This window comes from Anastrepha ludens, chromosome 4 (genome assembly GCF_028408465.1).
Source record: "Anastrepha ludens isolate Willacy chromosome 4, idAnaLude1.1, whole genome shotgun sequence".
Taxonomy (NCBI): Eukaryota; Metazoa; Arthropoda; class Insecta; order Diptera; family Tephritidae; genus Anastrepha; species Anastrepha ludens.
The window spans coordinates 108,213,176-108,228,428 of NC_071500.1; the positions used below are offsets into that span (position 1 = coordinate 108,213,176).

At 36.7% G+C, this 15,253-nt stretch overlaps 2 protein-coding genes across 2 annotated transcripts; one reads left to right on the forward strand and one right to left on the reverse strand.

Annotated features, from left to right (window-relative positions):
• Positions 1–237: 237 nt before the first annotated feature.
• On the reverse strand, positions 238–1,306 carry LOC128860534 (GPN-loop GTPase 2). The gene has a single exon (XM_054098120.1). It carries the CDS (start codon positions 1,219–1,221, stop codon positions 304–306), a length of 918 nt encoding a protein of 305 aa, XP_053954095.1. The 5' UTR covers positions 1,222–1,306; the 3' UTR covers positions 238–303.
• A 2,332-nt stretch (positions 1,307–3,638) lies between these two features.
• Positions 3,639–14,808, forward strand: LOC128860533 (actin-interacting protein 1). Its single transcript, XM_054098119.1, has 8 exons — positions 3,639–3,847; positions 4,309–4,430; positions 6,023–6,113; positions 10,585–10,848; positions 10,923–11,521; positions 13,092–13,547; positions 13,625–13,775; positions 13,834–14,808. The coding sequence occupies exons 1-8, from the start codon at positions 3,814–3,816 to the stop codon at positions 13,941–13,943; spliced, it is 1,827 nt and encodes a 608-aa protein (XP_053954094.1). The 5' UTR covers positions 3,639–3,813; the 3' UTR covers positions 13,944–14,808.
• The last annotated feature ends 445 nt before the right edge of the window (positions 14,809–15,253 follow it).

Consider the following 15,253-nt stretch of genomic DNA (forward strand, 5'->3'; position numbering starts at 1 on the left):
GAAGTTGAGCTAGAGTAGATCTTGCATCTCACCTACTTCTATTCCCTCGGCGGCATTTAAACACCAATGGTCACCAAGCTGGTTATTATCGCGAGTGAAAAGTCTCCTAGCATAACAGCTGCTCTCGAGTTCGATTTAACTATGAAAAGAAGAAATACGCTATCTCATCTTGTACTTTAAAAACCTGCACTTGCAAACCTTTTTCCCCCCATTTTCATTATTCAACTTTCCTTCAAATAAAGTAAAATTAAAATTTATTCAATTGTGTATTTCTCTTAAACTATCATAAATACTAGTAAACCCTCACGCCACATAGGGATCAATATCGCTTGCTTGACGCATCGCTTCCGCTTCTGCACCCACTGCACATGCCATCAGTGAATTCACTGCCGTCTCTTCACCCGCCTTATAAATATAACCATTCGCCTTATCGATATGATTGCGTAGTCGCAACATACTCGCTTTGCTGCGCGCATTAAGCAGTTGAAATGTTACCAATGCGTAATCTTCCACCATCGAGCAGATGGCTTCGTTCAGTTTGCGATATTTTTTCATTGTTGGTGTGTCATCTAACGATTCTAGTAAATATTTCAAGTCCAGCACATCTGTATAGAAATCCAAATTGAATTGCAGCTTTGATTCATGTTTTCGCAATAGATCTGCCTTTGAAAGCACATTCACATGTGGTAAACCCATACGTAGCATCATGTTCAAGGCAAGTAGCAGCGTTGATACGAATTTTGTTGCCTCTGAACAGTAGTGAGAATCGATTAGATTTACTGTGACCAAATGATAGCCTTCCTTTTGGAGTCGCTCGAATATTCTGGCCATGGCGGTATGATGTGTGTAAAGTTCTACTTGTCCGGCACAATCAAAAAGGAAGTAATTGCAGGTTGCGGCAGCTTTGCGTAACTCAGGCAGAAACCAATCGTCAAGATGTGCTTCCAGGAATTCTATACAATACATGAGCGCACCATTGGGTCCGAGATGATATTGCTCCATAACGTCCTCAACTGTGATAAGTTGCATTACATCGATAACTGGATTGTATTCCATATTCTCGTTAGCCGGATCAAGATTGACAACACCAATATCACGTCCCAATTCTTTATAAAAGTTGTACGCATGATGACAGTAAGTGGTTTTGCCAGAACCAGGTGGGCCAATAATTAATTGACCATAACGTGGATTCACAAATTTTAGGGCAGGCGTTTGAAGCATATTTATTTAAATATTTGTGGAAAAAAAAACTCTAGTAGCAAACGACTAACAATTTAGCAAACAAATCACATTGTCAGAATCAGCTGATTGGTAGGTTTGAAGAGGAAGTGTTTCGAAAGCAAATTAGTATCAGATTTAAAGGAAATAACTGGAAGGCGTAACTTTATAATAATTTCCTACAAAAATATTATAATAATATTGGTTTAATAGTTTCAACGCAGAAAAGAGTTATACGCAAAAATAATAGGCATAGGTTGGATAGATGGGAGTTATTTTTTTGAAGTGCGACGGAGGTTCGACGCAAAAATACTATGGATAGATTGAACGGAGTTGCACTAATGAGGGTAATTTTTTTTAAGCGCGGCCGAATTCCTCCCACGCAGAAAGGTCTACCCAAAAATACTGTGGACGGCGTAGCCAGAGCTACTGATGGTTAGGGTTAGTTTGCTGCTTTTTGTGATATCTTTTATATCATTCTTTTCAAGTTTCGATGAGTCATATACGTGTATAACATAAGCCAGACAATCGCGCGTTTTTTTCCTTAAATTTCCTCTTGCAATGTCTTTTTCCATAAACATCAATGTTTATATTTTCAAATATGTTTTTCAATTCTAAACTTAAGCAAGAAATACTGCAGATTTACACACATCTTTCCAGTGAACGTCCCCGCACACGAACTTCGTTCTTATTTAAAGTGTCTGACAAAACCAACCTTTCGTTAAATTACACAACTTTGACAATAAATTACTTAAAAACTATAACGGTTTTTAGTTTCAAGTTGAGAATACACCGCTCTATCCGCCCTTCCCATCCTTGTTTTCAAAATGTGTTCCTGCCAATTTGGCAAAAGCAAAAAACTTATTAAGCTTTAAGGGGTTATATACAGTTAGAAAGGCGAAAAAAAGCGAATTTTCCAAAAAATTTTCTGAGAAAAATTTGAACACTTATGTTATTATTATTATTATTACTATTGTTATCTTTTAACTGTTTTCCGTGAGCTGCTCTCAAAAAGGACGTTTTGCGGTAACCACTATATCTCTGAACTCGATCCTCTGAAATTAAAAAACCTAACAGATTTCGTTAAAGTTATGTTAAATGTAGCAATAAATCGAAATAATAAGCAAAATAAATTTTTTTGACCAAATGACTTAAAAAAAATCAATTTTTGAGCAAAATTTCAGCCTTTGCGTGTAACTTCGAAAATATTCACCGGAACGATATTAAATTTTCTGTGTGTATTCTTAAATATGTGTACTTTAAGAAAAAATAGATTTTTTGAAAATTCTAACTGCATATTACCCATTAAGTCGCACTCGTTTTAACGATTCTTCATAAGAAATTGCTTGGCGCCTCCTACCGGCGATTAGTCAATGGCTTGTAAGGGTTGCAATTGCAAGTTTACTATTCGTTGCTTTATTTTTCATTTTTACTATTCAAATTATGGTTTTGGTTTCAGGCAACTCTGCTAGTCGCACAATTGAATCAGTCTTCGGCAACACTGCCATAGATGACTAGATGTGAAACTCTTTTTCTCGTGAGAGCGCTGAAAAATGTGCATTTTTTATAACATTTTCCAATATTGCCACACCGGTAGAAACATGAATTGGGTATTTTTGAACCAAAGGTCTGGAATTTTTAGTTTCCACACCACCATTGAGGTTAGTATTTAGTGTGCGGTTGCCCAATGGCCTTATATCACTCGTAAACACCTACATATACTAAAAATAAGCACACTCCGTATGAAATATGTACATAAATAAGCAAAAAATTTAAAAATTTATAAGTAAATGAAATTATTTAAAACTGAAATACAAAAGTAATTTAATAATAATAAAGTAATGTACGCGAAAAACATAAGTTATAATTAAAAACATGACTTATTGCGATTTTTTAATATAACACAGAAATTGGGTAACAAAAAAAAATTCTCAAACAACGAACAGAATAAGTTAAAGCAGATTACCTTTAATTTTTGTAAAATATCTCAAACACAAATTCAGTTCCCTTACCTACGCTTTTCAACCATAGAATATTTACGTATATATAAATTTACATAAACCAACACACAGTTTTCAATAAAATTACATCATGTACATAAGACTAATTAAAAGTAGAAGTCGAAAAGGATATAACGAGCTTTGGATTCTAGAAACTCACTTAAATTCAAATTATTACATTTCAATTGAATTAATTTTAAGACAAATAATTATAAACATTTCAACACGTCATTTCTCCATTAAGAAAAAACGAACTGTTTTCGTCTGTTATTTTTGGCGCGTTTCTTCTGGCAGTCCGCCATTTCGCCTATCAGCTGTTCAAAATCCCATAATGTGTGAATGCTGCCAAGTTTTGAAACGTCCTCATGGGCGCGCTCTCCCTAAAAATGAATAAGTTTCACATCTAGTTATCTATGAACACTGCACTGTGGCAGAACATAAAATTTAATTCAATTTTGTTCGGTATAATTTGGTGGTGTCGATTTTTTACAGAAAAATAATACCTTAAAAGCATTAGCTCTGTATCAAAAAAGCAGTTTTAGTTTATATAAAGTGTGTAAAATAGTACGGTGTTTAGTGTTTTGAATTAGCAGCAATGGCCCAACCACAAAAGCCAGGGTATCAAAATAGTGAGTTGGCCGGTTACATTTTTAGCGAAGAAGATAAAACGAAAAAGACCAAATATTGGGCAACAAAAGCATGAGTCAGTGGGCGCAAGCGGTTATTGGGGGGCTACGGCGGCGACAATAACCGATGACGATGAAGCACTATATGTGCTTATAAGGGCAAAATAAAAGCAAATATAATTACGGATACAAAGCGGAAGCAGTGAATTACCTACAACAATCATAAAGGAGTGTAATAAATAGATTCATTGCCGGCTTTTGCTGTAGCTGTTGCACCCCACCTCTTCTGATCTTGGCGCAAGAACTCTGTATGCGTGTGTTTTTATCTGTGACTATTTTGTGTGAGTGTGAACCGCCACTTCCTGTTGTGCGCCCACTGATTTCGCAGCGTATAAAATTAAATTATTTCAAATAAACAAAAACCGTAAATTATTTTAATAAATTATGTTTACTTTCGAATCCAGAATTCATATACGCCACTCTGCCACGCACCCAACGTGGCCAACCCATTGTATTAGGCGGTGATCCCAAAGGAAAAAATTTCCTTTACACTAATGGAAACTCGGTGATTATTAGGAATATTGAGGTGAGTCAACAATTTCATAAATTTAATATATTACCAGCATAAATTTAATATTAATTAAATTTAATTTAATTTCCCAGGAAGGGAAGGCAGCCTTTTTATAAATATATTATCTATTAGCGACAACTGTAAAAGGTTGCATTGCACACTGGGTATTTATGGGCGTGTGTATGCACAAGCCCTGTACTGATCCATCTCAAATTTAGTGATCATCATTTCGCCTATGTGTCTATTGTTTATTTTTGGATTCTGGCAGCTGCATTCAAATGAAAATTTATTAAACGCCTCGCTGCAAAAACCAACAAACGTTCCAACGATAAATCCACTGGTAGTATTCCCAGTCTCATTTATCTATTTGTTTCTGCTATTTTTAGCGTATTCTCATCAGCAGTAATGCTCTGCATAGGAGAAAGTGGTGTATTTCTTGAAAATTTTCTAAATAAATACCCGCAAGCCAAAGAACAGCAGAGTGTTCGCTGGTGTTCAAGAATATTAAAAACGTAAAAAAAAAAATTGTTTTTATAGGTATAGCCAATCCCACGCACGTCTCAGACAAATGTTCACCACGACCATCCAAAAACCAACACCAACGCACCCGAAGCTCTTCCCCACCATTTCCTTTGATCTAAATAACAATTTTTCTGAACAAAATAGCCTTATTTAAAAAAAAACACTAACGTTTTCATATGCATAGTATATTCGTATTTCCTTCGGTAAATTCTTTTCGATCATTATGTGTTTATTATTTCCAAAAACACTTGTGGATATTATTTAAATTAAGGAAAATAAAATTGAATGAGTTCGCATCTTTGTTCAAAAACAAATCTTAATTATAGAAGGTATACATAAATATATGTATGTATGTGTGTATGTAAGTTTTAGGACGTGTAATTTTTTGTTTTCGACATTGACATGAAGCATATATGTATAAATCTAATATAAAATAATATAATAAGAAATAGTAAATCCTCATTAGTATATGAAATTTAGTTAATTATGGAGAAAATCATTATGATTATATTTTAATTTATTTTGTGTAAAAAATAATTACTTATAAACTTCAAATACATGCATTATTTCATCCAATATATTTTAATTCTAGCAACAAAAATTACAAAATTACGATAAATAAATATTTTTAATATTTAAGCATAACTTCCTAATATCACTAAAAGTTGCAATTTTTCTCTTCTTATTTCATAATATCAACATTTCTACAATACTGGCATTTTTTGTACAACAACGAACTCGTTGCCATCGTTCATTTTTCACCGCTAATTTTGTTTGCACCGATACGCTTCGAAATCACATTCTCTTTATACCAACAAAAATAAAACAAAACAACACGTACATATTTTGGCCTAAAATTAAAATGAAATGTGGCGACGGCTGCTGCACGCACACCCAACTCTCCAACCAACCAATCAATTGTGTATATACACGAAAATTCGCCGGCCTGTCCAATTTTATCAACCAACAAATTTTCCACTGCCGCTAATTTGGGTGTTGTTGTTGTCTCATCTGTGTTGCGTTATTGTTATGTTTTCTTTGCATCTACGACTTCCATGGCTATATGCACTGATTGTCGCTGACAGAATCCAGCCATTGCTGATGTCTACACGGAGCATTCGTGTGCCGTCAATGTGGCCAAATATTCACCAAGTGGATTCTACATTGCATCAGGCGGTAAGTTTACACACACACACATACTCATTGATATCTATCTTTATATACACTTATGCATGTACATATTTATGTATTTAGTGCGCCGTGTTAATTGGGTGTAGATGTTGTTGATGTTTTTATAATGCATATTTTGGGTACTAAAAATACCCATCAAATGCCATGTGGGTTCGTAGCGTCACAGCTGCGTTGAAAAGATTAAGCACAAATTACTACAAACACAATTGTGATTTGTTGCAAGAAAAAATCCAGTTTTTACTAATATAACGATTGACTATTTTTCTTGTTTTTTGTCATTTGTTACGTAGTGATTTGTTGTTATTTCCTACTATGTTAGCGCATAACTGATATTCAACTTTGGCAAGTTAACACCATATTTGGATTACACTGACGCTTATATAATTTTTATTCACATTTTATGCCAAATTCATTGCGTGAGTCACGTTTATATTAATAAAATCGTACAATACTAATTTTTTTTTTTTTTCAAAGTCAGGTGTCTCATTTTTTGCTGAGATTACTTACCGATTATTGGCATTATTTTGGTAAGAAGTGCGATTTATTTACTTTATGGGTGCCTTCGTAATGAAAAAATATATTATATTACATAAATGTAGATACATACCTTCTGCTCAAATATGAACGAGACGTTATCAATAAAACGGTCCGCGGATGACATATGACAAAAATAAATTTTTTGTTTTTTGGTAAGACTGTTATAAGCTTACATGGCAAATTTCAGCGTGATATGTCACATAGTTTGTTTTCTGTGCTACTGTAAACAAGTCAAGCTCGCGTGTGTTCTTCGAATTCTCTTTTATGACTTCAATTGTCATAAATGTTTTCCACGGAGCGGCAACTTGAGCTTGGGAAACAGGAAAGAGTCACATGGAGCCATATCAGGCGAATACGGTGCTTGCGGAACGATATTAACATTATTTTTGTTCAAATAATCGCGAACAAGACGTGATGTGTGAGCTGGTGCATTATCGTGATGCAAGAACCATGACTTATTATCCCACAATTCCTTCCTTTTAAGACGAATGTTCTCGCGCAAACGCTCTAAAACGTCTAAATAATATTCAGCGTTAACCGATTTTGCGATTTGTGCGATTTTCAAGCACAATTTCCTTTACTTTTCCGATGTTTTCGTCGTTTACTGATGTTGCTGGACGATGTTCATGAGGCAAGTTTTCAACCGATGTACGGCCCTCTTTGAACGATTTGTACCACTAGAAAACACGTGCTCGCGATAGAACAGAGTCCCCATAGGTTGTCTGCAACATTTTTAAGGCGTCTGAAGCCGAAATTTTGTTGGAATAACAAAATTTCCAACAAATTCTTTGTTCAACTTGAATTTCCATCGTTAAATTCGAAGAACACACTCGAGCTTGACTTGTTTACAGTAGCACAGAAAACAAGCTATGTGACATATCACGCTGAAATTTGCCATGTAAGTTTATAACAGTCCTACCAAAAAATAAAAAATTTATTTTTGCCATATGTCATCCGCGGACCGTTTTATTGATAACGTCTCGTTCATATTTGAGCAGAAGGTATATTCGTTTGTTTTTTTCTCATTCAATTCAACATTAAAAAAATTATCAGTACATATTTTGAAACTAAGTTGTTTTGTGTTGCTATGCGTTCGTAAATTTGCATTTATGTAGATAAAAAAAATTTTACATATTTTGCTGCTGGTAAATAAAATTTTTAAAACCACTGGAACTTATATTCTGTAAATGACAGCCGATTCATCAACATTGCCCAATTTTGCGCGAAAGGAAGTAGTGGTTTTTATTTTGGGACCTGTCCACATGCATTACACATGGGCTGAAAAGTTCCGGACCTGACAAAGAAAACAAGAACAACGTAATTATTCCAGCGCCGCTCTAATATTTCAATACCACTTTCGTAGAATGATTTAACTCTTGCCCCAAAATAGGCCTTAGTTTCGAGTTTATTCCTTCGAGCGAAATTTCTTACCGGCGAGCATTTTTTTAAGTCTGCGAACAGCCAGTATTCGCTGGGAGCCAAATCTGGCGAATACGGTGGATGTGGTAGCAAAAAGAGGTGAATGCTGTAAAACTAGTGCCATCTATAGGGTTTTCCAGAGTCAAATGACCACCACAGGAAATATCCTTTTCATGAAATTTTCCATAACCGAATGGCAAAGTGGCTGCCCTATATCCTCGATAGCCTCACGAATTCCATCTTTGAGGTCTTGAATCGACCCTGGGCTGTTAGCGTAAAAATTCACAAGGTGTAAAATCACAAGATCTCGGTGGCCAATTGTGATCACCTCTTCGAGAAATAACACGGTCCGGAAACTTTTCCCGTAAAAGATAAATGGTTTCGTTGCTTGTGTGGCACGTAGCGCAAAATAAACGTTGCCCACAACAAAACGTTAATCATATCTCGATAGCGCAATCCATTCACCAATAACATCTGTTATTGGAAAACCTTTTATGTGTTAGGCCCGGGACTTTTCAGCCTGTGTGTTACATATATTTTACTACGTTGGATCAATGACATATCCAGGCATCAAAAGGGTCTTAAATAATATAAAACTGTTTCATAACCTTAAATTACAATGATTTTAAAAGTGAGTCGTAGTGATAAGCGTGTAAATGTGGATAATCTGGCACATGTATGTAGATTATTATTTATTAAGTAATAGACACAAAATGTATAACCTCATAAATCTAACATAACTCACTATTTTACAATCAATAACGGCAAATTCGCCTATGAAAGTAACAAAAAAGTTATCGAGCAATATTCGCTATCGATAAATTGAGCCTATTTTTGGTTTAATTGCCCCATAATTTAAAATTTTTGCCAGATTACTGTAACTTTGTATATTGGAACAGTAATATTACTATTTTACATTTTTTTAATAATACCTTCAATTGGAATTTATGCTCGCCTGGTTCTCTCCTAACTCATTTGAATTAGAAAATTCTTTTGAAATTATTGTTGGTAAAGTTTTGGCTTTATGGCTAAAGCAATTTACATATTATTTCAATTATTATTATTTCCATTATGCTTAATGCGTATACTAACATAGCATACATACAATGTGCATCTGTATGCGTGTGAATGCATGTGAACTTAATCTTTCTCGTTATTTTTTAGCCTAAATCGGTATTCCGTTTGTTTGTTTTTGTTTCTGCAGCCGTTACGCTCTCCTTAGCATATTTGTTGTTGGCTTTGTTGGTATTTCTCAACGATCAGTCAACAGTGGCCTTTCTCTTTTCTTTATACTGAAAATAATCAGTCTTTCATGAGCAGCTGTACTTATGATTATCTACTAATCTTATGCAGGCACTGTTGTTGTTGTTTGTTATAGCTTTGTTCGTACTTTTTGCCACTTGAAACAAAAGTTGTGCAGTAGTGAGCACCCTACTCTCCTATCTATGCATATCTGCAACTCGCGGTGCTAGCTCATGAATGATACCTGTCATTATCTCTGCAAACACTGTAACTGCAGCTCTTTCATAAATATTTTTTTTTTTTTTACTTTTACTTATCACATTGCTTACTTATCTCTGCTCAGCCATCATGAAACGCTTGATAGTGGGACGCCGCCACTCTGGCAGTGTATGTTTGGTAAAAGCAAAGTGAGCAGCAACGTCACAAGGGTACTTAGCCGCCGCCGCTTTGAATCACTGCCACTATTCTTTCGCTGATGATGCTTATCTTTGTTGTATTTCAGCTGCTGCTGCTGCTGCTCTGTGTTTGTCTATGACTCATTACTGCTTAGCGGTTGTTGCACTGTTCATGGTATTTCAGTTTTTCGAAGAAAGTTACCATTCACTCAAATACTCAATATTTTTATTACCTACTTTTATTCATAATTTTCATTTTTTATAGCCATTTTACAGTTAAATATTTAGTTAACGCTTTTGTTAAACAAAATCGAACATAATTAGCCCATTAAAGGTAACGGTAGTTATACTGTTGTTGATATACAAACATAAACGCGTATGTACTTAAATGTGTTTGTAATTCTGGTAATGTTCCTGGCGACAGACTCATAGCAACGTTAGTGAACGTCTACCCTTGAACGTTTACTATTTCCTGCTTCCGCTAATAACATGAAAATTGTATGGAGTTGAGACTCTTTTCCTCCAAATTGCATATAATGCATCTTTTTCGAACGTAGTATCTGCCTTGAATCGGAACCCAATAACAAAAACATGCGAATTCGCGAAATATCGCGCGCACATCTGCGCTAATTATCGCGATAAAAATTTTTTGTATATTTTGCATTAAGCTTTTCTACAGCGATAAGAAGTTTATTGGTGACGTAACGAATACCGTTATAGATAAAAGTACCCCAATAAACTGATTAGTGAACTTTTAGCGCGTTTAAAGTAGGGGAAACTATTGTAACAAGAAAAAATACCAAATCGTACGATTTTAAGTAAATAAAAAATTATAACTGCCTGTTTTTCCTCCCTCTTTTTAGATGTGTCCGGGAAGATTCGCATCTGGGACACCGTGAACAAGGAGCATATATTAAAGAATGAGTTCCAACCGATTGGTGGTCCCATTAAGGATATTGCCTGGTCACAAGACAATCAGCGTATTGTCATTGTTGGCGAGGGGCGTGAACGTTTTGGTCATGTTTTTATGGCTGAGACCGGCACTTCGGTGGGTGAGATTAGCGGCCAGTCGAAACCGATTAACTCATGCGATTTTCGTCCAGCGCGTCCCTTCCGTATTGTAACTGGTAAGTCGTAAAATTATGCATTCTTCTAAATCCACAAATTTAACCATTTAATTCTGTTGCTTATCCTTGCACAGGCAGCGAAGACAACACTATCGGTGTCTTCGAGGGTCCACCGTTCAAATTCAAAATGACCAAACAGGAGCATTCGCGCTTCGTGCAGGCCGTACGTTATTCGCCAGATGGTAAGTTCTTTGCTTCGGCCGGTTTCGATGGTAAGGTCTTTCTTTACGATGGCGTCAGCTCGGATTTGGTTGGCGAATTCGGTAGCCCTGCACACAAGGGTGGTGTTTATGCCGTTGCATGGAAGCCGGATAGCACACAATTGCTTACCTGCTCCGGTGATAAGACTTGTCGTTTGTGGAATGTGGAAACACGTGAATTGATTAGTGAATTTGTAATGGGTACCACCGTCGATGATCAGCAAGTTTCTTGCCTTTGGCAAGGCGAACATTTACTCACTGTATCGTTGTCGGGTAACATTAGTTACCTGAATGTCGAGGATCCAACGAAGCCATTGCGCATTATTAAGGGTCACAATAAGCCAATCACTGTGCTGGGATTGAGCGATGATCGGAGCACTATCTACACTGGCAGTCACGATGGTGTGGTAACGAACTGGAATTCGGGCAGCGGTGTGAATGACCGCATCAGTGGCACGGGGCATGGCAATCAGGTAAATTTTAATATATTTGGGAATTATATATTATAGTAAATAAATTAGAACATTTAACAAGAAGAAACATCAAAATCGGTCATAAAGTCGTAGGAAATAGTTGCCGTTTAAAAGAGTGGCGTATAAACTAGAAAATATGCAACATCTTTATCCAAGTATTTAGAGCAAAGACTTAAAGTACGGTGCACTAGACAGGGCTAGTTTACTGGAGCGGCAGCCCTGGTCAGGAAAAACCCGTGTTATACCGGTAACGCAGAAGCGGCTGCCATGGGAATTATTTAAGTGGTCGGCTCTTGTCAGTCATTTTTCCCCACCAAAATGCAAAACAGAGGAAGATAAAGCAAGATGTGCGCAGGGTGGTATCCTATCACCCTTACTTTTCAACTTCTATATATCCAAGAAGATGGTCTCTTATGCAGACGATTGCTCGATAATACCGACGGGCAATGACATCGATGGCCTGTGTTCCAAAGTAAGCGATTACCTCACCAGCCTTTCTCGCTTTTTCACTGCGAGGAATCTCCAACTTTCCCCCACTAAAATCAAGGCAACCCTCTTACCCCCAGGACAAAGGAGAACAAACTACAGCTACGACAGGAAACGACCCCAACATTTTGGGAGTTACCTTCGATAGTTTACACTCCTTTTCTGCGCACACAACGGCATAAACTACCAAAGTCGAAAACCTCAACAAGGTCCTCACATCGCTGGCCGGTAGTACTTGAGGCAAAAACAAAGAAATGCTGCTGGCGACATTTAAAGCAATTGCACTATTACCTCCTCCAATACCTACACAATGAATCACTACTGCTTCCCGTCCACAAGCACAATAAAATGCTCTGCAGACAATTTCTACTTGGGTGCTACCGAAGGTTTCGGCCCTGTAGACACCTGCTTGAACCTAAGCCTCTTCCCAGGAGCGGCAGGAGACATCTCTTAAAGTATTCTGATGAGATCCAGGACAAAACGAACCATCAACTACTGGATCGGACAGTATTTAGACAGATGCTAAATAACATTCGTGAGACACTTACCACCTTCCTAAACTCCCGACCTCTAGATGCCGTCATCGGAGTCCAACCCACCACCTATTGCAGACAAAGAGCTTCAGTTACCCTGAGATATCCGCGTAACCTGGAACTCCCCAGGGGGGGTTTCCCATACAATCATTTCAAAATATCACCATTTTTGGTCATTACATGAGAAAAGAAACTAAAAAGTTTGGCCCAAATTGGGGGACATCAGAATTCGTTTTAGAGGTATGGTTCCTTCGGCAAAGTTTCTTATTTTGACCCCTAGAGTACGATTTTCACAGAGCAATGAGCGATTTTTAAATCGACCCGCCCTACCATACATATATGGGGAATGCTGCTGAAATGACAGCCCTTGGCTGGATATAAATCCGGGTCGTTCTGGTAACGTAGAACCGACTGTCGTGGGAATGGAAAGAAAGCTGTCTTTAAATTATGCAGTTTTAGCCTATTCAACAACAAAATTATATTTACAGCTTAAAAAATTATCTTAGTTCCGCATGTTTGGTCAATCATTTCAAGAATCTTCACTCTTCCAGATCAATGGCATTGCTGCCTGGGGCGATTTCGTCTACACTTGCGGCATCGACGATAGTCTGCGTCAAATTAGCATCGAGGGCAACACCTACACCGACTACGTTGTGAAGCTCAACTGCCAGCCACGTGGCTTGGCCATTTTCCGCAATGAGAACATCATAGCGCTGGCTTGTGTCAAGGAACTGACTCTTGTGCAAGACAATAAGAAAATATTGGCATTGCCCATTAAATATGAGGCCAGCTCGGTTTCTGCAAACCCTGAAACACTGGATTTAGCAGTGACCGGTGACGATCATAAAGTGCACGTCTACACGCTGAAGGGCACAACGCTGGAGGAAAAAGTCGAGCTGCAGCACTTGGGGCCGGTGACCGATTGTGCGTACTCCCCCGATAATAAGTATTTGGTGGCATGCGATGCGAATCGCAAAGTCATACTCTATGCTGTTGAAGAGTACAAGGTCAGAGAAAAGAATATAAAAATACGATTGTAATACGAATTTTTTAAATGTATTTTGTGTTTCTGTAAACTTTTTAGCCGGCGCACAACAAGGAATGGGGCTTCCATAATGCGCGCGTCAATACGGTGGCCTGGTCACCAAATTCTCTTTTAGTTGCTAGCGGTTCGCTGGATACCACCATCATTATTTGGTCTGTAACCAATCCGGCCAAACATACCATCATTAAAAGTGAGTACTTTTGGAGTTCATTTTGAAAGATGCAAACATTTAATGCAAAAACATTTAGATGCTCATCCACAATCGCAAATTACACGCTTAGTGTGGTTGGACAACAACACTGTGATCTCCACTGGTCAAGATTGCAACACCAAAGTATGGGAAGTCGAAACTATTTAAGTTGAAAACTTGAAAATCATTGCACTTTTGTATGAGAAGATGAACGCAACGACTACATTAATATAATAGATTATGACTAACCCCACTTTAGCCGCCGTTTGCTTAGTTTATAAACAAGAAATTTATATAGTACACAGTAGCCCGTCATTTGTCGACCCAAAGATATTTCTATACATTTATCTATACAAACACAACGACACCAAATAGTGCTGTTGTCGGTCCTTTACCGCCCCACCGACATCACCAAGGTGTATTCACTGGCGCTCATCTGCATCAACACATTAATGTATTGTAGGTACCAATTACTGCTGCTACAGCTGCCAAAAATGCGTTTAATTTTCATACTACTATTTTTTGACAAATCTTGTTAAGTTCTATAGTGGCAAACGCTTTGATTTAACCAAAAAGAAGAATTGTATTAATCATAATATTTTTTCATAAAATTAGCGCTTTTACACTCTTCTACAGATGTACTTCTTTAAAACAAAAGGAATGATGTATTTTATTTATTTATATTTTATAGAGCTTGGGAAAGCTCAGGTAGTAATTGACCGTGCATCTATTTACTTACAGTACTCATGGTATTAAAACTATAGTTGAGCCACCATTTTGACTAACTAAACCGTTTTGCAGTCAATTATTGGTAGAAATCAAATATCTTGCAATTTATATTTTTTAACGTCGAAGTGTAGGCACTGATATGTAAAACGCGATTTATTTATCATATTATTAATGTATACAGAAATATTTGTACTACTGCATTATTATAACAAAAATTAAATGTACTTGCGTGAAATTGTGTACAATATTGCCGCGTGCGTACGAAAAAGTGAATGCGAACCAAATAAAAAAAAAATATTTTGCAGAAAAAAAATTATGTGCATTTGAATTTTATTAATCTCATAAGGTTTGTAAGTATGTAAGTTAGCTCCTTAGCAAACGTTTTTTATTTCCTCCCTCCCTATCTTTGATAGATCTTTGTATGCTTCTAATTGATTTTATATTACATTGTATTTACTGGTTTAGTTGATCTTCGAATATCTAATTTATATACACAGAGATTTTTACGCACGTTCAAATAAACTCTGGCTGGAAGGGGCCCTAAATTTATCTAGTTAATTTAATAGGTAAGAAAACACAATTGATTCATACAGGAATCAAATCAGTAGTTAGTCGTTTTTTTTTTTGTTTTTTGTGGTGGATTAAGCTTAATGAGTTTCGTCGTGGCTCACTCAATTCGGTTTAGTCGTTTTCAAATTATCGCGCAAGAATTCCAATTCTTCACATGTGCATTAATGGTTTAAATAATA